The sequence below is a fragment of the Thunnus thynnus genome, chromosome 13 (genome assembly GCF_963924715.1).
Source record: "Thunnus thynnus chromosome 13, fThuThy2.1, whole genome shotgun sequence".
Classification (NCBI taxonomy): Eukaryota; Metazoa; Chordata; class Actinopteri; order Scombriformes; family Scombridae; genus Thunnus; species Thunnus thynnus.
The window spans coordinates 18,994,301-19,017,647 of NC_089529.1; the positions used below are offsets into that span (position 1 = coordinate 18,994,301).

The following is a 23,347-nucleotide window of genomic DNA, read 5'->3' on the forward strand; positions in this document are numbered from 1 at the left end:
TGAGCATCTTTGTACAGTAAATATAAATCTAGCTTCAGCCACCATCAGTAAGTGCTATTTTCTTCTTCTCTTAAGCACCAGGGTAGCTGTTTCCCCAATGTGCTTCCACTCTTTAACCTAAGCTAAGCTATTTGACAGCTGCTCCAGCTTCATATTGAATGTGCTAATACAAGAGCAGTGTCAATCTTCTCATATACCTCTACGCAAGAAGGTGAGTGAGTGTATTTCCTGAAATGTCTTAACTATTCCTTTAAGAAAAAACGACTGATGTTGGGGCTCAGAATGAGTCTACAATGACGTACCGAGGAGAGATAGTTGGTGTCTCTTTCATGCCTCTCTGCTTTTGTTTGCTCAGTCTCAGTGGAATGCCGTCCAGTTTGTTTGTCAGCAACAACACATTTTTACAAAAGGCACAGAATGGACTGAGAAAAAAAAATGGATTTCATGTTAGCAAGTGGCAGAGAAAACCCAAAGAGGACAGTGAGAAACACCTGAAAGCACTTTACAGTTAAAACACTTTTAATCAGATTCCCATTGAAGGCAGCAGATTCATAAAACACAACTTAGGGAATGTTAAACAGGTACGATCTTTGTCAGACACTAATTGCATGGTAATTTGGTTTGGTGTCACTACAAAGATAGTGTAAGTGATGGTGTGTTAGGGTGCACGCTGCAGGAGGGAACAGGACGGCCTGAACACTGCAGCAGGCAGCAGTCCTGTCACACTGCTGGATAACGAGGAGCTTCTAGCTGCATGATAATCACTGACTGTGTCTGTCTGTCTCAACGGTGTTGCACAGAAACAACTAAATGGTGGATGACACATAAACTCCAGTCAGGAAGCAACATAAGACCAACATCTACACCACAAAGAGGCAAAAAGTATGTTTTTTTTTATTGCTTCATGCTACCAAATAACCGTGTTAAATTGACTGTAATACGCAGTGTCTCCAGGAGGTCAGGAGGCTTGTTTTTCAAGACTGATGACTCAGTGATTACTCTACCAGGTGCTCAGATTAGTGGTTTCAAAGCTCACTTTTCAACTTGAACTCTGAACTCTCCGCCTACAGGAATTTCAGCACACCTCCAGCTCCTGACAGTCATTACACAGTTCAGTTATGAAGACTAACTGAGCCTTGTTCTCAAGCCAAAAAGCTAATGATAAATCTGTAGGCTGTACTGCTGTTATATCATGATGATTTATAGCCTGTTCATTACAAGAGATGTTTCTGTTGGAGCTCTGCTCTAATTAAGCTAATTTAAGCTGTGCTCATAACTATTTGACACGCACAGGGGAACAGTTTGCAATGAAAATGGCTGGTTTCAACTGATGGCAGATCAGAAATTACCCAAGTTCATGTAGACTTCAGGGGACTTTATGGGTTTACTTCTTCATCAAAATATGGAGGGCGGACAGGGCTAATTTTATTGCGTCTTTAATTTTACTTTAATACAGACATGACAGATTTACAATGGATTGTGTCCAAAACTTGTGTAAGAGGAGAAGACAAGTTCAATCAAATCCTCCTCAGCACCAACAGGTGTTGATAAAAGTTGTTTATTACCTTAAAAGGAAAAGCCTAACATTTTGGGAAATATGCATATTCTTGCTGAGAGTTAGAGCAGCATTCAGCATTCACAAAAATGTCAAACTATTCCTTTAATCTGATATGACTTACTATGGTGGTATTGGGAAAATTCTTGTTTGGTTTACCTCCAACCACTTAAATACAATGTTGCCATAGTAGATTAGATAGAGATGTTTTTTGTGGATTTTTAATCCACTACATTAGAGATAATTTACTGTACTTTACTAACTAGATGTATTTAATGACTGTAGTTTAGTGTTTGATTGTTGCTTTGCTGGCTTTTACATGCAAAGCATTATGGGATAAACTCCAGAAAATGTTGTAACTACCCAACAGTATGGACAGAGAAGAGCATCGACACTCAAACGGACCAATATCAATCTTTACTTTGATACTTCAGTACAATTTACTGCTCACACTTCCATTTTTCATTTTAACAAACACTTAACTGCACAACAACTTGTTTTAATAGTGTAATTTAACATTGTGGTACATTGTTGCTTCTTTTATCTGAAAGATTTGAGGCCTCTTCCACATTTCTGGTTCTATTTATCGACCTTGTGTCGGCCCTTCGCCTCGCAGCATCAGCAGCAGCATAAAATAACATTTGCTTAATAAAACCCCGAGGCTCAGAGATGAGACATTGTCTTGATGTGAAGACAACATGCTCTGCTGGGGAAGTGACATTATGAGACATGGAAGAAGCAGTGGGAGACGACCCGAGGCAGGGACAGACGAACAGCAGGAGAATGAAGCTGACCACACAGGATGCGTACCATCTCTAAACGCTATTTCTTTTCCCTCGATTCTTTTAATCTCCCAAAAACCTAAGATGTCATCTTGACACACTCAAAAAAACCTTCCTGTTATCCTTCTTTTGTCCACACACAGTCTCATCTGTTGAGGAAAATGAACCGAGGGGAAACAAAGGGATGAATGCAGCTCTGTTTTCTTTCGCTGCTACTTGTCTTCATGTCCCTGCTCAGCCTGCCGGGGCCAGTGATGCCATTTAGTACACACTTCCAACCACAAACACACACATGCAAACACACACTCCCAGCCCAAATCAGCTGCTTATCTGGCTGAATCACAGCTGTCTCAACAAGCCAGAAAATGGATCCAGGCCAGAGAAGTTTTTGTCACGTAAAGGGGCTGCAATGATTTATGGAGCACCTGTACACATCCTTATTAATGACACACCCTTTACCTTTTCTAGTTAAAATCATTGTAATTCAGTGAAATCAATTGTGTTTCCATGGCATGTTTTAACTAGAAATCCGTTAGCGGGTGTGTGAATTAATGCCTTACAGTGTTTCATAATTAATCTGCCATGAAATTCTCTTCAGAGGGACAAATATTTCAAAGAGTTTTATTTATTTACATAATCGGTTGCCACTAGAGGTGTTGATTCAACCACAAGTCAATACAACCACACCTTTTAGTTGTGTGGATGCTTGCCTTTATGAATTACAGGAGGACTACCTCACTGCTCTTACTCAGAGATGAGCACAAGAAAACAAGTCAAGTCTTGATCCTTCTGTTAAATCAGTAACAGACTTCCTTTGTTTTGGGATTAAATTCATCATAGCGCTGATTCAAGTTTTTAAATCAAAAATAAATTAAGAAAGATTCTCTTCAAGAAAACAATCAAGTTATCCATAAAAGGATGAATGAAACATTGTGAAAAGACAATAAAAAGAATAGTGTGATGTCTGATTTGTTCTTTATGCAGTCCATTTAAAATCACAATAAATATATGGGAATACATGGCACAACTTCACAGAAATAACTAACTGAAACTGAAACATTATAAGATAATTAAGTTCGGCTTTCATTTTAGAATCCGACTCTCTCCTCAAGCTGAGCCGCAGAGAGACAGACTGAAGTGATGATGCCTTCAGGAAACCACAGACGGTGAGTAAGAGGACGACTCACAGCACCCACTGGGACATTTTACAGCCGTCTTCCCGTTCCTCGCCGGGGTCATCGCTCATGGAGGAAAGTCTTGGCCTCTGCTTGTACTTCTTCTTGTGGCCTGTCACGTGTGGCTGGAAGAGACGGCTTATTGAATGCAGGCCCTTGGTGAGATCTGGGAGCAGGTCCAGCTCATCTTTCTCTTGCGGGACCCTGTTGTGAGCCTGCTGGGGTTTGGGTCCTCCCAGCATCTCTCTCACAGTCTCAGAAACGCCTTTGTGCAGATAGTGGTAGGCCTTCTTCCCGCAGTTGTCCCTGATGTTTGCGTCGGCCCCGAACTCCTTCACCAGCATGGCCAGGATGTACTCCTGGTCGTGCAAAGCCGCGATGTGCAAGGGAGTGTATCCGCCGTGTGTCTTTGCGTTAACGTCAATGTCAACCCCTCCTTTCCTGGATATGTCGATAATCTTAACAAGCATTTCACTGTTTCCACACTTGGCAGCCCAGTGCAGGGCAGTGAACCCTGACATAAAGTCCCTCTTCTCTGCCAGCTGGTTGTCCGTCAGCAGCAGCCCGTAAACCTGGCTCCAGTGTCCGGCCGCACACTTGACCAGCCATTCGTGCTCTGAGTGCTCCAGGGGAACCATGGAGGGAACCCTTGTCTCTTTGGGCTCCTCTGACGCCTTGGTGCTCTTCACCGCCCGCCTCAGCTGGGGTGAGCTGACAGCGCTACCCGTCTCCACTGAAGAAGGCCTCCTTTTGTTCCTGCAGACATCTAGTTTTGGACTTTCAGGAGGCTCATCCGGGTCTGCTTTCAGTTTTCGGATCTCAATCCTGGTGGTGGGTGGCATTCTCAAAGGCAAGCCAAATGGTTTACTCTGGATGCTGGTGGAAGGTGTATTTACACCCATTCTTGAGCAACTGTCTGTATTTGTTTCCTGATTTTGGACCTCAAAATTCAGCATTCTTTTAACTTTAAATTCCGTAAATTTGCTTCTCTGCAATGCCAGCTCTATAGGAGAGAGTGATTCTGTAGGATTGTCACTTGCCTCTTCTTCATCAGCTTCAGAAACAGCTGAGCTCTCCTCTCCTGCATCCTCAGACCTCTCAGTCTTCTCTGTGCGCGAAGGTGGGCGCTGCTGCTCACCTGTCAGCGGGATATCTTCATTTCCAGTCTTCTCCACATGGCTGCCCGCAGTCTGGACGCCCTCCAGTAACTTCTGATACTGTTTCCTGACGACCACGTACCGGACACCGTCGATTTCTTTGACGAAGGCGACGTTGTTGACGAAGGTCTTAAAAAGCTCCCTGTTCTGTTGTCTTTCTGCGGGATCGTCGCAGTCTACTGAACCTTTAAACTTACCCACCAAGTCCGTTTTTTTCACTTTGCCACCCTCCGCCAGCAGCAAAGATAGGATGGATTCTTGTGTCAGCTCCATTTTTTTAAGAAAACTGTGTGTTTAAAGGTTACAGCTTGTAACTCCGCGCAATGTCCTGTTGCACCTTTGTTCTGGTGTGAGCACCACAGCCCTCACCTGGCCGCGCGCTTCTCTCCACCCTACAATGAGCCTCTTTCCGGGGATGGATTGTGCAGACGTGGACATAATTTGAATAATATATGCAGACCTTGTAGGCAAAGTAGCTTTCTTCAAAAACACTTTTCAACTGCTAAAAATGCATCCAGCTGCAGTTTATTCTGTCACAGGTAAACTTGAATGAACTTAAAGACTCTGGTAATCCTGGATGAAAACCAACTGAACTATTATCTAGAGGCTACATGTAAATAAGAAATCATTTGAAAGACATATTGCATGGATTTACATATAGGAAGCTTATACTTTTCAGGGTTATTGGAGCTCACATGAAGAGTTATACACAATAATAGCAGGTTTATTGGCTCCCTGCTGCTTGTGTGTGTATTTCAAATGTACACGCTCATTTGAAATTGTGGTCACAATTCTTTAATGGACACATTTAAGGAATTTTTTTAATTAAAAAAAAAACATTTGTTTATTTCATTAAACGAATATTGGCGAATATATAGTCCTACAATTAACAGCTATTGACAATTAACAAATATCTAACTCAAAGCTCCAGTGTTGGTTGGGCTCATAAAAACACAAATTGTGCAAATATTTAATGTAAACTGTATTCTACAAAAAAATAAATAAATAAAATAAAATAACCCTATGCACCAATGTCACAAGCACGATTTTTTTTTGTTTTGTTTATTAATTGGAGTCTAGTAGAAACAACAATAATATGGCTTGCTCTGATTGGCTGAGTCACATTCTTATTAAACCAATCTGTGACCTCATTACTTCATTTAAATAGTAATGCACTGAAAACATCCACGGATGGCTACACCGATGTGATGATGAGGTATTTTAACACTGACACACATACTTCCACACTCCCCTCCTGTCGCTCTGCGGTGCTGCTCACTCCTGTCCTGGCTTGCAGTGTGTGCAGCGTGACATTCCTGGACTGAATGGGAGCTCCTTAGAAGTGGCCATATTGTAACGTATCTGTCCTGCCCAAAGATGTAAACCTCGCGTCAAGATAGTTCACGCTCTGCTCTAACGTACGACTAAACGTTGACCGTTAGAAGGCCCCGGAAACGCTTCGAGGCGACTTTAAACTGCTCCAAATTCATAATATAGAAACCTTCATTCGTCAAACACTCTTTCTAATTAATGAAAAAAGAAGCTGATTAGAATAAATCGTGAATATTCCTTAAATATATGACACCCGCGTAGTGCGCACGCGCAAGACAGGCGTATCTGCCAAACTACCAAACTGATAACTTTGTCTGACTCTATCTATCTCTTTCACTTAGCTATTAGCTACACTTTATTTTTTTTAGCTAAATCCAAGAAGCTTTTTTACACTTTCGTTTAATCCTAGTCGAAGTAGAAACGAAGAAAAGAAACGATTTAGCCTTCCCGAGCGAAGCAGGAGCGAAGTATCAGTGAACCATCTTGCCGCCGAGCTCGTCAGTGGCCTCCCTCCCTCCCTCCCTGCCCAGCTTCCAGCTCTTCTCCGTCTTGTGTCCCTCTCTTCCTATCTCTGTCAGCTCAGCTCAGTAGTTTAGCAGGCCAGCACGGAGAGACGAGGGCTGCTCCCTTTCGCCCCTTCTCAGTCTGCTTAGCACACCAACACCATACATTCCGCACCATGGCTGCCACGGACGTTGACGTATTTTCGGTGAGTAAACGCCACGACGTCCGTAGCCCTTTCTCTCTCTGTCTCTCTTTTGGAAGTAAAAACATTGCAAGTGCAGCCACGGGAATACTTGGTGGTTGCGATTAGTAAAAGTGTGTGTGTGTGTGTGTGTGTGTGTGTTAATGTCGCTGCTGTGTGTGTGTGTGTGTGTGTATGGTGGTGGTGGGTGGTGGGGGTATGTTAGCTATGAAGCCTCCCCCGCTTTTGAAGCCTGTAATGTGGGCTCAGCCGAGATGGTGGAAGTGATTTCTGTGATGGTAACCGGGCGTCTTTCAGTCAACTAACACAAATTAAGATGACGTTGCTATTGTTGACTGATTATTTTAATGTCGTGGCCTGTAACGTTTTATTCAGCAATTGCGTTTCCACCCATGTTTGCGCTGCTGAACATACGGGTGTAGTGAATGGCACTATTAACATTGTAGTTAACTGTTGACATTTAGGAAGGATAAAATAATTTATCATATCACAGTTAGCTAGCTAGCAGATTAAAGCACTACAAAGTAGGATGCGGTCGTTATAAACTCGCAGCTGTGCAGCAGGGACACACTTGAAATCCCTATAAGGTGTAATAAAAAAAAAAAAAAAAAAGTGCACTTCTATTGTGTTAAACTGCGATATTGTGATGAATTACCTGGCACAACTAAGTATTAGTAAGACCAAACAACGTGCTGTGATGAGGTTTCATTTTAACTTCCTGTTCAGGGATGTAAAATTAAACTTGTAGTCCACTTTCTTGTCTCATAATGTGATATTTACAGCTGTGTTTCACAGCCAGATGCTAAAAGGAAGCTCTGGCTACATTGCTGATAGCCTGTATTTCTCTAGTCTCTGTAAATTTGCATATCACAGTAATAGGTTGGGCATTTTCTTTTAGTTGAATTAGATGAAAGGAATGCATCCTGTGTTACTGTCATAGTGGCAAGCCCTGCTGTAAGTCAGGTGTGATCCTGCAGGTACGGCAAGGTGATGCAATACATTACAGAAAAAAACAATACAGTAATATAATCGGCACTGTATGTTGGAGTTTAATGTGAAGACTTCACAGACAATCACCCAACGAAGTGTATGTCAATGCAGAAACGATACGGTAGTGACAAGGCAAATGCACAGGAGGGGATTTAAAGAGTGTGATTAACTTTTACGCAGATGCTTGGAGAGATCCTTGCTGTGGTGAATTGGACAGTAAGCAGCACTGAGTTGCAAGGATAAAGAGATTAAGAGCACACTCCGGTGCCACTCCTACCACTTATTGGTGTAACACATGTCTGTGAAGAAGGGATAGGAACCAAAAGGAGGGTGCAGAGGATATTGCACACTTGGCGTTTCTTAAATTAGGAAGGTGTCCAAGAAAGAGTAGGGTGCAGAAGATATTGCAGACGGACGATTTTTTTCTAAAATGTCTCTTTTGGAATACAAAATTGGGGAATTGATTAATGAGAAAAATACTGAGAATGCAGTGAAACAGGCCAGTGTGCTGCTTGCCTGACTTCCTGTCTAACTTTCAGAACTAAGTGAGACCATATTGAACAAACTGACGTGCTTGCCTGGCAGTTTGTGGAATGGGGACGCTGTTAATTACGTGCAGCTATTGATAGGGATGTGTGGTTGGTTGCATTGTTGGCACAAGTCAATCCCATCCGATGTAGACCGTAGCTTTGGGATACCTTTCTAGGCCAGAGCCACATGAGGCGATCAATGTAGCCAACTAACCAACAACTTCTATTGTTTTCACCCATCGATTGCTTTAGAGTGTGTGTAGCATATACAAAAGAATGCTGTTCATTTAAATGGTTATGTAATGAAATGGCCTACAACGTATTTACCATGTAGAGTGCTTACTGATCCTGAAGAGCATTGTCTCTCCCCTGAGGCCTGCATGCATCATGAAATTAGCTTCATGAGGTGCTTAAAGGCAAGAGATGTGGAATGTGGAATTATGGGGACAAGTTGCTTGCTCTTTAAAACAGCAGCTAGTCTGTTTGTGCAGACAGTGATGTTAACTTGTGAATACATTATCTACATATGTGCTATAGTTACAGTTTTATTTAGTGAATTCAGTCTATTTGTTTAATTTAAACACATTCTAGGACTTAAAGGACCAGTGTGTAAGATTTAAGGGATCTATTGGCAGAAATGGAATATAATATTCATCAGTCTGTTTTAATTTGTGTACCTGAATTGTTGTGCTTTCGTAACCTTAGAATGAGCCCTTTATAGCTACAGAGGGAGCGAGTCTTCTTCCACAGAGCCCGACATGTTGCGCCGCCATGTTTCTAGAGTAGCCCAGAATGGACAAACTAAAGCTCTAGAGAGGGTCTTTTGCTTTTTTTACAAATTTCGTGGCCACCGTAGGTTCTCCTACACGCTTTGAATGGGAGGGTAAGGAGGGCGGTGTTCAGCTGGTTGCAATCTGCACCCTCACCTCTAGATGCCACTAATTCCTACACGCTGGTCCTTTAAAACGCCTTCCTTCAATCCTCAGCCAGCGCCTTCAGCTGTATGTTGCTCAGGTCAGATTGCTGATTGAGTATGCAGACCGTTGTGTGTCATCAGTGATGTTAGCTGTATATAGAACATACAGCCCAGAACTGCCTGGAGTCCAGCATGTCAAATTCAGTGTTGTGGGTGAATGACGACAGCAGAGCTGCAGCTGCTGCGGTGATGAGTCAATATCCTTCCATAGAACAGGCTGTTGCGTTGTTTCTCAAAGACAGGGTTTGGAACCCAAAATTGTGATGCATTAAGATTGAAATAGCTTTCCACGTGATGTTGGAAAAAGCTGAATGAAGATTTCGATGCCTGTTTGTCTTGATCGTGAATGAAGGAAAGTTTAAAATAAAACGTAGTCCACACTGAGGTTAGAGACTGACCCGTAACCTGTAGGTCACGTTTGATCCCAGTGGCACCCGGTGAATCCATCAGCAGTCACGGACGTTGTTGAAAGTTTGGTTCTGCAGTTCAAACTGTCCTAATTTTTTAGTTTTATTTGCGTCACATGGGATATGGATGCTCTTTTCCCATCAGTGTGGACAATGAGAAGGCTGCACAGAGTCACGTTTTTTTCAGATCTTCTTGGCCACATGGACATTTGGATTCCGAACTATGCAACTTGCAAGAGGCTTGTATGTGAATGCTCAAATCCAGTCGATCTTGGCTCATTCACCCTGACCTAGCTGAGCCAGTGCTACCAGGGAAGACAAAACAGAAAGTAAAAGAAAGCAACGGTCATTTATCTGACAGTCTTTACTTTAAAATAGCACATCCTCTGCAAATTCAGTCGGTTGTGACGTCTGTAAATGTCAATGAGAAAGCTAGAATAAGGGAAAACGTCTTTCAACTCAAAACTGTCTTTGCACAATGCAAGAAATCTCTTATTCTCTCTGACTACTCAGTCCTATCTCCACATGCAATAATAAATCATGATGAAAAACAGTTTTGCTGCATCCAAAAAAGACACAAAACACTAAGTTCCTGTTAATTCCCAGAGTTACATATGTCACATTTCAATTAGTATCCATCGTTCCATTCATGCCTCATATTAACCCACATAAGATTTGTTCTATTACTTACTTAAAGTCCTCTCCAAATTATTTTTAAGTGAGCAGTGTGTCATTAAATCAATTTCGCCTCCTTGATGTTGTCTTTACCAACAGCATTTAATGACACGCATAACTGGTCTAGATCTTGAAGCTAGAGTACTTTTTAATCTTAGTTAGTGTTAGCATGTGTGAAAGATTTAACATGCATAGATGTGAGAAAGAAAAGCTCATCAGATCCAGAAGTTTTACCTGTAATACATAAAGAAAACACAAATCTTTTAGCTTGTGGCTGACAGCTGACTGACATAGACAAATATATTTTTTGTGTGTTTTTTCTCTCAGTCCAGTGACAGAGAGGATTTAAAAAAAAAAAAAAAAGCCCTATAAAGATGAATGTGCTGTATATCTGTCTTATAAAATAGTTCCTGTCTCCTCTCCCGCCTGTCTCGCTCATTTTTTCGTCTTTCCTGTTGGGCGTCAGATGAGTAATGAGGCTGAGCAGTTGTTCTGCACGAGTGTGAGACAAGAGGGAGAACGAGCATATAGATAAGATAGTAAACTAGTTTTCTAGTACAAGTGGCAGCAGGAGAATGACTATAGCAGCACACAATGGCAAAATATGTAGGTGTGGTTAGAGCTAACAACACTGCAAAAACATCTCATTCAAATATTTTAATTGTTTGATGATTTAACATTCACACATAATGCACATTAATTTAAAAAAACCCTTTCAGATGTCAAAAACACGACGACACTGTAGAGGACGTGAAGCTACACTTGCATAAATCTACACGACCGTCCCCGTGGACAGGAAGCACCAGTAACCACCCACCTCATAGAAAGAGTATCTTGTCTGCATGTGGGTTTGTCATTGAGGTTGTCATGTGGCCTTCTCCCCTCACGGATGCTGAATAGAATCAGGCCCGCAGCGTCTCCAGAAGACCCCAAACCCACACATCTGCTCTCAACACCAAATAAAGCGTTTGTCGCTTGCAGTACAATTTAGACTTAGTTTCCCCAACTTTCTAATCAACCACAACAGGCTAATGGGATGAGTCATGATTTAAAAACAAACTGAGTACAGTACATAAGTCCTGACATAAGCCAGTACTTTCATTTGTTGTCAAGGTACATTTTCATGTCCTAGAGGTGTTACAATGTCAGCTTAGCTCGAGTCCTCAGTTTCAGTCCTGATTCTACTGTCAAGTGAAGTCAAATAGAGAAGTCAGTGTTACTGTCAGAAATGCTCTTTGATTGGCTCAAAGGGGGGAAAAAAATCCCTTTTATGAAAATATGGAATACTACCTAGCAGCTGATCTGCCCTCTTTTTAAATTTTAATGTGAAAACACAACATTTAAAGCAAACCTGTTCTGCACCTCAAGTTATTTTAAATATTTGAAGCCTTTTCAAAGCTTTTCCCTCGGTGTATTTCACCCACCACACACACACGCACACACACACGAGCATCATCCGCAGCTGTGTGTGTGTGTGTGTGTGTGTGTGTGTGTGTGTGTGTGTGTGTGTGTGTGTGTGTGTGTGTGTTTCAGTCTGTCATGTTGCTGCTGCTGCTGGTCAGCTGAAGGCTCACTGAGGCAGAATTAAAGCTGCAAACCCAAGTCAGACACAATTCAGGTGGGGATGGAGGTTAGAAGGCTAGAAGAAAGCAGAGTAGGGGATAGACAGACAGCAGGGGGGGGGGGGGGGTCTGGAGAAGGAGAGAACGACTGATAGGAGAATTTAAGGTCATATGAGGGCTGTTTGCTGAAAATGTGTTTCAGTGGAGTGATGGATGCTTATAACAGATCTCGGTTTTGCCCCTCAGGTTTGATCTGCGTCACATATTTATGTAACCTTTTCAGAAAGTTGTCTGGAGCTTATTCACTTATTTTTGTGATGTTTTATTTGTTTTATTGAGTTTCAGTTACAAGACTGCTCTAGTTTTTAAATGATTAGTATCATTGATTAACTGTTTGGATAACTTATTGAGGAAAAAGTGTGAGAATTGGCTGTGAGAGGACTTTTTTCACTATTTTCTGACATTTGATAGACTAAACGACCTATTATTTAATCAGAAATGTAACACCACTTATTACTACACCTGTACTTCTCTATATGTGACATGTTAAAATGTCTACTGTGAAAAAAAAAAAGCCCATCTTTGACAGGAAAATGGCGGTTCACATCAGTCAGCTACAAACCCACAACATTGCAAACTAGCCTATATGGTTTGCGCCTCATTTCACTTCGAGCCACCTGGGGCCCCTTTCGTGCAGCCATTTCCTGTTGGCCTGGCGATACGGTGGCCTGGGAACCGTGTTGTTTCCTCACCCTGGGACAGTTAACCAGAGGCTTTTCATTCCTGTCATACTTCGTGCTGCTGCTCTTCTCTTCTCTGAACCAGCTCGGGTGGACGGACACACAGATGCCTCAAAGTTTCCCTGATAGCTCCCGCCTGCTGCTTGTACACCCTGGATTAGCTGATGATGGGTGTTGTTATGCTCTTGTCAGTAAAAGTAAATGTTTTGGGACTTAAGACAGATTTATTTTTAGCTTGGTGATGCATTGTTAGAATAATCCAGGCTGTTTTTAACAGCACTTCAGAAGATGGAAAAGGCTTAATTTATAGTGAAACTATGTAATTCTTTTGCCAAAGTGAAAACAAGAAAATGACCAAAAATGGAAATATAAGGTTTTTTTACATGATGATATATCTCTACATGAACACATAGACTTAAATGCAAGAATCCTCCCAAATCTAGTCAGTGTTTCAAAGGCAAATATTGTACTTTTTACTGCGCTACAGTTTGAACATTTTGACAAGTAGAATCTGTAATTGTTTAATTTTTCATACAAAACATATGATCGGCCTCTATAACATGATGCATTGTTCAGCGCACGAAATCTGCTTCTTATCAAATCATCTGACTCTGTTAAATCCTTAAAGTCTTAATTCCTTTAAGAAAAAAACAAATCTGCTAATGCAGACAGATTTTACAACATGTTTTCAATACAAATCGACTTGTTTAAAGTTTTTTTCTAAAATCAAGTTTCATTTCTCGTAACACTAATGCAGCGACCTGCCTCGTGCATTCTTGTTTCGAGCGACACTAATTTCGAGAACACTTTCAAACAAGTTGGTTTAAATTAAAAACAAAATGATATACAGGCCTATATTATATAATATTGCACCAACAAACAACGAGCAATTTTTCTGAATGAGTACCTTTGCCTTTGATACGCTAAGTATATTTCACTGATAACGTCTTTGTTCTTTTACTCTATTAATATTTTACTTCTTCTTCTTCCTTCTCCAACACTGAGTCCAGTATACGCACGCACAGATCGAGTCTGTTTAGTCGCAGCTTCCATCTGATCCTTAGAGATAACACTATTTGTCAGGTCTGCATAACCTTTTGTGGCCCTCAGTCACAGGCACATCTGCCTCTTATGTTCCCACACACACACACTCTCTCACGCATGTGTTATGTGGTTTGATTCAGTGCAGGAGGTCAACCAAGAATTATTTATGAGTCAGGATCTTTTGTTGTTTTTCTGAAGTTGAGTATTTTCACCATTGTGGTTTGGTATGTCTAGACCAATTTCTCCAGAAACAAGGTTTACAATGTCAAAGAACCCCTTTTAAGACACAAGCCCGCCCCGTGACATCGACCAGGCTTCTCTAAAGGTCCACATATATATAATGAAGGGACACAGTGAGCTTCCAGAAGTAAGCTTGTGACCTGAAGTGTAAATTCCCAGACTTGAGGCGCAAAGAATTCCCCACTTGCACGAAAAATGTTGTCAAGGTGTCCTTGAGCAAGAAGCCCATGCATCAACTGTGTACAGTTAGACAGCTGCCACATGTAAATGGATACGAAATGGGGTGTTGATGGAAAATGAGCATGTAGGCCTGTATTTATCCTTCTCTGGATAAATAAAGCCTAATGTAAATTGTCAAGTTTTCCCTATTTTAAACACCAGTGAGGAATCCAGGGAGTCATTTCCATCGGTTTCCTTCCAGGCCTGATACCAGAGGCCACACCCTCCCCCTCTAGCAGTCTATCTGAATATCTCCACAAGTTTCATTCAGCAAGCTAAATACCAGAGGGAAACATTAATGTTGTTTAACAAGCTCTAAATTTGAAGTGGTTAAAACAGACCTCTCTTCCTCTTCCTCATCCCTGTCTACCTGCTTCAGACTACCACAAACATTACATCACATTCATTTGGCAGATGTTTTTCCAAAGTCACTTACAGTAAATGCATTTGAGCACAAAAGGAACAAGAGATGTCATAAAAAAAAAAAAAAAAAACTGGAAGTACAACCTTTCCAAATAAACATCTAAAAGTGTGTTAGAGAGCTGGAGCTTCATCCCTTATTTTAGCACTTTTTTTTTTAAAGTCATACACACAACCTCACTTCCAGATCTATGAACACATTGTTCCATAAGGAAACCACAGCAGTTTTGACTGGCTATGTTGCCACCTGACTCGCCATGAAATACATTTCTTCAGCTTTTTTTTTTAGATGTTTTACAAACAAAATTACATTTTACAACATTTTAAATCACATTTACAGCTTGTATTGATTTTTCTTTTTACCGAACACAGGTGTTAATGCAATAAACTCACAGCGTGCTGCAGCTCAGCTCAGTATTGCCTAGCTCAGCTCATGTCAGATTACTCCAGCAGTGCTGCCTGACGTTAAGTCCTATTTCTCTTCCCCCCCCCCCCCCCTCATACGTACACACACACATACGCACACAATGCTCATCCTTTTATTGTGCAGTTCAGTCAGGTTTGTAACTTATCCACTGTGTATGCAGAGCCTGTCTCCACCTCTCAGTTCAGTACGGTCTGGTTGCGTTCAGCTGAGCTCTGCTCTGCTCTCAGGCTGCCTGTGTTCAGTGACATCAGCCTTCAAGTATGCAGCCCTTCGTGGCTGAGCCAGACGAGCTCGGGTGGCCCCATTTATCTCAAGGTGCTGTCTGTTCCCCCTTTACAGCTCTAACACGCTCTCTCTCGGACCGTCTGTCCCTCAGTCAGATGGGTTAGATAAGGGAGATCAAAGGTTAAAACGCTTACAACATGATCATTTTGTCTGTCCGTCTTTAGCGGGTTGTATATTGTTCATCTTCGAGCTTCTAGTTCCAGGATACTCTCTCCTAAATACAGATTGATTACAGAGTAGTTGTGCATGGTCTCTGCAACGATTTACTGTTGCAGTTATGATTGGAGATTATTTTTGGTTTTGTTTACAGGTTTGTGTAGAGCAGCTTGTAGCACTAAATCTGCTTGTATTGGGGGAAACATGAGGATATAGCAGCTTAATTAAAAGAAATGGTTTTATAGCATTTATTCACGTTGCTTGTGCTCGTGGCTGTCGTGACCTTTCAGCGCTGAAGTAATAGAAAGGAGTAGCTTTGAAATGATTATGTGATTAAGCTGTGATTAAAACAGTTTATAGCTTTTCATGCTTGTTTAAAGCTTAGAACATTTTTTATTTTCATTCCCAACTGAAGACACACTTATTTTCCATACTCCCTATTAAATCTCTGAATGAGTTCCTTCCTCCGGTTGCGTCTTTTTAAAGTGCATCTTTTTCTCTCTGTGTGTAGTTTCTCATGCTTGTGAAGGATTATTCTTGAAACTCATCCTCACTGCAGGCCCTGATTACCTTACTCATAATGTTAGGCGATGGGTTTTATATCTGCAGAATGTGCGGAGGGTCTTTTTATGTTCATTTGCATAGGAATGTGAAGGCTTCAGCCTCTCTACCACCCAGCTCTTTCTACCTCTGACTGATGTCTCCCCGGTATGTTTTTCTCACATGTTATGTTTTGTTTTGTTTGTGTCCCTCAGAATGAAGAGAAGCGTAACCTGAGCTTGGGCGGCCATGTTGGATTTGACAGCCTCCCTGACCAACTGGTCAGTAAATCGGTCACACAGGGATTTTGTTTTAACATTCTCTGCGTAGGTAAGTACCAGCGTGTGTGCAATGTGTGTGAAAGAATGTGTTAAATATTGTTTACAATCAGCAACTCACAGAAATGCCAGGCCGTAACTACCGAACCAATCTCTACTTGATTTGTGTCCTTCCAAACAACATGTTTAACTACAGCAAAATAGCAAATTTGCGTTGTTTTTCCTGACATTTAAAGAAACGCACAGGCCTCCACTTGTGTCGCTGCAATAAAATGCCATGATGAATTACTCCCCTGTGACTGAGCTATTTAACACTCTCTCCCTGTCTGTCTCGTCTTTCTCTACTCCACAGGGGAGACTGGTATCGGCAAGTCAACGTTAATGAACACGCTCTTCAACACCATGTTTGAGAACGAAGAGGCGAGCCATTACCAGAACGGCGTGTACCTGCGGCCGAGAACATACGACCTGCAAGAAAGCAACGTCCACCTCAAACTGACCATTGTCGACACTGTTGGCTTCGGTGATCAAATCAACAAAGAGGATAGGTGAAGACCGTTTTCATGTTATCATCCTAAACCTCGCTCCCTCTTGTACATGCGGCTCGCTTGTACGAGGGTTCAAAGCTGGATTCAGCTCGTTTTAACTTGCTTGTTTCAACTTGATGAATGCTACCTGCCCGTGAGCATGATTATTAGCATAATTAGCACAGCCAAAATGCTATATACGGCTACCTGCTCTGCTCCATTTGTGGGCAAGTTTCATTCACAAATGTCTCTCAAAAGTAAAAAGAATTTCACACCTTGCAAATCTTGCTGAAAACCAGTAGACAGAAATTTAGCAGGGTCAGTAGTGGTATTAAAGGACCCAAAGAAAATAGAAGTTATCACTACAGCTGTCAACGCTGTATCATTGCAGAGCTGCACCATGACAGACATAACGAAGGAGCTGTTTAGATTCCAGATAACACCTTTTTTTTCATTTTCTTTATTGGACAGTGGACAATATAGAGACAGACAGGAAACAAGGGGAGACATGAGGAGGCCGGGGGGGTTCCCCAGGTGGAATTGACCCCCAAATAACATCTTTTTGATAGAGATCCATGTATTATGATGAAGGATCTTCATCTGGACCACAACTAACATAGAAACCATGAGAGCAATTGTTTGAGTGTGAGAATTTTTTCATGCCAAAATATTGAAGCCAATGGAAAAAAAAAAAGTTGTGAAACTAAATTGGCAAGCATTTTATTTCATATTACACATTTAAACTACAACTTCATTCACATGAAAGCGATATCATTCTTCGAACCAGCGTTTTTGTTCTGTGGAGGACCACTCGTACATTTTGTTCGTACCTAAAGGAAAACTCCAAGTACGAGAAAAAATGATGAATGTGACAAGTTCTCTCAAACCAATCGTATGAGCCACTTATGAACAAATCCGTTAGTAGGTGTGGTTCCTGCATGAAGCCCATTGCATTGTCCCGTGAGGCAAATTCTATTTATCATGCGTAAAACACATGCCTTAGTCTGTTTTTCATTTGACTCAAGACTGGTGTAACAACAGTTTTTCCTGTGAATCCTTTTACAAACCCAACTTTCTATTTGCAAAGAGACAACGCAATAGTTTTGCCCAAATTAGGTCCATGTTGCCTAGGGATACAAATGAGAGAAACAGATTTCTTTGATTTCTGCACATTCTTCTTTTCTCAGTAGGATGGAAATAGGATGAGGTGGGACAGTAATAAAGAGGAAACGGTGGATTTTTGGAACATTCAGCTGTGGTATGGAGTTTTTCATGTTGTGACCCAGCCAGCAAGCAAGCAGCACTCTCACGCCCTTTGATAGGAGCTTTCTCTGTAGGCCGTATAAACCAACATGCTGAAGGACAGACCCTGCAGCAGACTGCGAATGCACACTGAGAGAGCTCCAAAAGGTCAGAGTCGGTGCATTCCACAGAGAAGATTGAAGATAGATGTGAAGGGAGAGGACAGATGACTGTAAACACGGTGTTAGCGGAAGATGCAGTTATGTCTCACTCTGAGTTGTGAAATAGAATGTGGGAAGACTCGGTGTTGAGGATTTCACAAAGTTCATTGTGTAATCTCAGCTGTTAATTTAGGTAATAGATTTCAAATATGGTAGCAGACACTTCTTGTACGCCCAATCCTGCGGGTCACACTCCAGTCACTTTGAAGCACCGGGGGTCCCTGCGACCGGTGTGATGTAATGTTGATTCAGGAGGTGTCGCAGATGTTTTGATATCGCTCGATCCGCAACCATTTTTAAACATTTTTGCTTGTGGGCCTGTGAATGAGAAACGGAGGAAATGTGAAAACAGTGGTGACACCAGCTGGAACCAATGAGGCACAGGAGGTTTGTGGAGTTCCCAAATACAGCAACATAACATAAGCAGTGCACATGTTTGTTTGGGAACTACAGCAATATCTGTTCAAAACATTTTTTTTTTTGTGGCGTAATTTTGAGGCGAGGCCGGTGGAAATTACGAACTACGCTACGATTGTGAGACTTGTATAATAAACCACAAGCATTCCACTCGAAAAAGGTTAGGCAGCTGTGATGCCGTTAGGTATGTGGCTGGTTTCTAATGGTCTTAACTAAGTAAGTTAATGCTCCAAACAAGCCTGGTGTAAATGTGGCCTAAAACATCTTTAGAAGTTTCTCATGACCCACCATAATCAGGCTGGTGACCGTTTGGGGGTTGAAAGTTGTTAAGAATAGCTTGTGTGTTTTGTTGACTCATAGCCAGTAAATGTGTGTTAAAGTGCATTGTAATGGGAAGAAAAATCTATATCGGCCATGAAACACAGTTAATAGCAATGTGTTAATGCCATGTGAGGATATATTACTAATTAATTTATAATGATGCATACTGTTTTTCAACTCTTTACAAGGTGAATCTGATTCAGCGTTCAGACAGTTGTGGTGTCTTAAAAAAATAATCCGTTTTTATCTTTGAGTACTGGTCAGAGTTGTTCTCCACTAGCAATGCAGGTCATACAGGGTGTTGTGGACAAAAAAGCCACAAAATGCAGACTTTGCTTTCGATGAATTCCTGTACATCCAGAATTGAGTTAAATTTGACGTACCTCTCTAGTCTTGTTTCTGTAGCTGCACATCTAAAGCACTCATGAGTAAATACTTAAAAAAAAATGATGTTTTCAACTTGCAAATTCCTAATTTTCACTGATTTACCGGTGATACTGGAGGCTACAAAGGCTAGCACAGCGCTGTGAGAGAGGACAGGATGTTGTGCAGCCACTGTGTTCTGTTTCAACCAAACTCCCATAAGCTGAACACAAATTTCATGCAGCACTAAGCTTGTACAGCTCAAAGCTGAGATCTTGGCATAAAGTCAGATCGCACAGTTATTGAAAACATAACTGTCTCGGTTCATTTCCCCAGTGACAAGTCCATATTTCCTTTTGTATTCATTACCAACGCATGAATAAGAAGACAAACATTTATGCTCTTACCCGCAGATATAAATCCTTACAGTTTCTCTCTCTCTCTCTCTTCACAGTTACAAGCCCATCGTTGACTACATTGACACCCAGTTTGAAAACTATCTACAGGAAGAGCTGAAGATCAAACGCTCGCTGTTTAATTACCACGACACCAGGATCCACATCTGCCTTTATTTCATCGCCCCGACAGGACACTCACTCAAGTCTCTGGACCTCGTCACTATGAAAAAACTGGACAGCAAGGTACACACAACTGACACACATTCGCACATCAATATTTATGCTGTGATCTTTCCCTTTGGCAAACTGTCTGTGAGTAACTAATCAGTGTTGCTGAAATCCTGCCTCCCTTTCACTGTGACTGGTGTGCATTTCACTGAAATGTGGAGATCCCTGATCTTTTCGCCCAGGGTGTGGACTCTCTGTGTCCTGAAAGAATAAGCTATAAGAAACGAACATGAAAGCTTCCATTTCAACATATAGGATTGCAGGAAAAGTTCACATGGCATTCTTGGGAGCGAACTCATTTGGCTGTTTCTGTGGAAAAAGGATTTAGACTTTCTGCAGCTGAGATTTTGGGGGAGATCTGCTACATATCAGCAGTGTCACACTTAAAAGCCAACATATTTCTTCTATTACAGTGATGTAATAAACAAAAAAAAATGTTAAAAATGCATCCTCATTGTGTTCATCTTACTCATTCTGAGCTCTGGTTTGACATATTTTCAGTTTTCAGGTCAACACACATCAGTCAATAGTCACATTCAGAACCACATTGATTTGTGGCTCTTTTCGTCGCTCTTATGCGAGTATTAGAACACAGATTATTGGATGGTGGATCAGTGTTTTGCCGTACATCCAATGAGCCCAGCTCACTGGAGACGCAATCACTGGCTTGGCCTCAATTAGACAACTGGTGGAAAAAATCTCATCACAACAGCACTTGGAGCGTGAAAGAAGGGGAGGGGGAGTGAGGGTGAGGGTTAGTGAGGAAGGAGAGTCAGAGCCCTGGAGCCCTGTTATATTTGTTAAGCTTTTATTATTTGTATTTTATTTGGTGAGATGTGATCATAGCTTAGGTTTTTATTGAAATTTCATGTTGGTTGTTGACTTTCTTTAGCCTGCTGAAGGCATTGTGGCTATTACTATGTATGCTAACTACAGATCCTCTTTTGCATAATTCAAAGAAATGAATAAGCATTTATAATAAACCCAGAATTTCTATAGAGCTATTGATATACAGTACCAGTTGAAGGTTTGGACATACTTTCTCATTCAAGGAAATGGAAAGGTGTCCAAACTTTTGACTGGAACTGTAGATGTTTTCTTTCTGCTTGATAACACACTGGACCAAATTCAACCTGTTGACATTTTGATAAAGTATTTTTGAAAACAGCCCAGTGTGAAAACACATCTAAAGCCATTCAGCGGTTTTTGACTAACTCCAAAACACTATAAGGTTCACAGATCAAGTTTTGTTACATCAGTCAAATTGATTTACAGCTGTATGACCCCTGAGGTTTTGTTTACAGCCTCCCCAGTATTTCAGTGTATAGATATTATCACTGATAACATTGCTGTAGAAATGACTACGTGGCAGATTTAGTCCTGTGTGTGTGTGTGTGTGTGTGTGTGTGTGTGTGTGTCTGGCGATGCAGTGATAATAAATCCAGAACAAAGCAGATGGTCATCTTGTGACCAGAACCTGCTGGCTTACCTCAGCCAACTATCAATGCGTGGCTGTGCATCTCTGCCAAATGTCTGCTGGTACTATTAAAAACAATGACTGGATTCCTCAGCCAATTGTAGCTCTTAAGGGACAGTTAGTTTTATGAGGGCCTCAGAAAGAATTATTTTGTCCTACTAATTACAGGTCTCAATGCTGCTCTAAACTAAATCAACACATAAATATTGATTTCATATTTTCACTTAACCCATTACGACCTAAGGCATTGTTTGAAAGCAACCTCCTAAAACCTGAGGCTAAGACGGGCTAAGAGTGCTGGAAAAAAACAAACAAAAAAATGCATCCCATAATGCATTTTGCCTTTCCCGTGTGTATTTTAGCGAAAAACACGCTTATATTGCATCTGGCTATAAAGGGAGAAGCATGCAAACATTGCACCAGGTTTTAAAGGGATATACACACAAATGTTACATCTGGTCTTAATGTGTTAAGATACAAAGGTAAAGTTTTAAATCATTTCCCTTTTCAGTCATTTTGAACTCATCCTCATCCCTAGAACACCCAGACTTTGCCCAAGGACCAACTGTTTCTGTGGCCAAAGTTATGATCAATGACAGAAGTCCTTCTGCTGTTTCAAACAACAGAACAGAGAGAACTTCACACAGAAAGGGCCGAGATCCAAATCCTAGACTTTTTTCTCGCTATGAGGCGACAGCACTGACCACTGAGCCGCTGTGCTATCTTTACCAGCCAACAGAGCGATCAAAACCTGGCACCCTGCGTTTACCAACTGTCTCCTGATAACATTCAAACCACCACAGCATACACAGCCAATTCTCTGTACCCGCTGCTTTGAAGAAGACATGGTAGCTTACCTGAGCTAAATACAGTATCTTTATCTTTATCAGTACGTGAACCACAGCAAAGCAGTTAACATGAGCTAAATGTGTTTGTTACCTGCCGTACTCGCCTCTAATATGAGTGAAAAATCTCCCCCTCCGTTCATATGAACCGAACTCTCTTTCTTGTGACTGTCAGGGACATTTTAGTCACTCACACGCCTCTTTCAGTTCCACTGTGCCAAGAAGTGTCAAAGGTATAATAAAACAACAATGTTGGCAGGCACTTTTGTCCAAAATGATTTACAATATGGTGAGCGCAACAATAGATGCAACCACCCTGTTTTAGAGTGAGTGGGTGGCCATGGTGACCACCGCTCTGACATCAGTAGGTCTGTCCCAGAAATCTTTCCGCCATGTGAGCTACAACCACTGTTTTTATGTGAAAGCAAGCCTGTGTTGAATGACCACAGTGTGGATGTGACACTGTTTTTGTTTTACGGGCTTAATGGACTTGTTTATGCAGTGGTCACTTGTTATGTAGAATGTCTGCCTTGCAGGCAATATTTGCAGCAGCTACTCTCTTTTTTTCATTGTTGATTTAATTTACAGGTTATTTCTGAATGAAATGATTTACTGTTTAGTCTGTAAAATGTCAAATACTGAAAAAAGTGGCACCTTCAAATCTTTGTTTTGTTCAACTGACACTTGAAAAATTAAGAGCATTCAGTTTATACTGATGTAAAACTGAGAAAATCTGCAAATCGTCACATTTCATAAGCTGGAACTAGCGGTAAATAAGTGAATATCATAATTGATTAAAATTAATTTCCAAAGACCAATTATAAGACAAATCATTTCAGCACTAAAATAAGTTATAAAAGTTACCATGAACAAATGTCTTTGCCCTGGGAGACGTTTTAAGGCGGGTTCCAGCTTTATCAGAGCAGAATTAGGGGTCACATTCACATTTTGCTTTTTGTGCTGAGTTATATTCATGTAAAGGAAAGGGGGGGGGGCATTTCTGTGTGTGAATATTAACCTTTATCTGGAAACCAGAGATAAATGAATAGAGCTGCCCTGTCTGCCAGATAGTCCTGTCACAGGAAAAACCAGGGAAGCAGACCAGAAACGGC

At 41.3% G+C, this 23,347-nt stretch overlaps 2 protein-coding genes across 2 annotated transcripts in view; one reads left to right on the plus strand and one right to left on the minus strand.

The window, feature by feature from the left end:
• Nucleotides 1-3,295: 3,295 nt before the first annotated feature.
• On the minus strand, nucleotides 3,296-5,476 carry LOC137195846 (ankyrin repeat domain-containing protein SOWAHA-like). Its single transcript, XM_067608501.1, has one exon. It carries the CDS (start codon nucleotides 4,940-4,942, stop codon nucleotides 3,521-3,523), a length of 1,422 nt encoding a protein of 473 aa, XP_067464602.1. The 5' UTR covers nucleotides 4,943-5,476; the 3' UTR covers nucleotides 3,296-3,520.
• A 1,053-nt stretch (nucleotides 5,477-6,529) lies between these two features.
• The window catches only part of septin8a (septin 8a), a 33,845-nt gene continuing 17,027 nt past the window's right edge, over nucleotides 6,530-23,347 (plus strand). Inside the window, exons 1-4 of the mRNA XM_067608503.1 lie at nucleotides 6,530-6,710; nucleotides 16,134-16,248; nucleotides 16,549-16,744; nucleotides 19,742-19,928. Coding sequence (XP_067464604.1) covers nucleotides 6,681-6,710; nucleotides 16,134-16,248; nucleotides 16,549-16,744; nucleotides 19,742-19,928 — 528 coding nt within the window. The 5' untranslated portion in view covers nucleotides 6,530-6,680. The remainder of the gene's footprint in view (nucleotides 6,711-16,133; nucleotides 16,249-16,548; nucleotides 16,745-19,741; nucleotides 19,929-23,347) is intronic.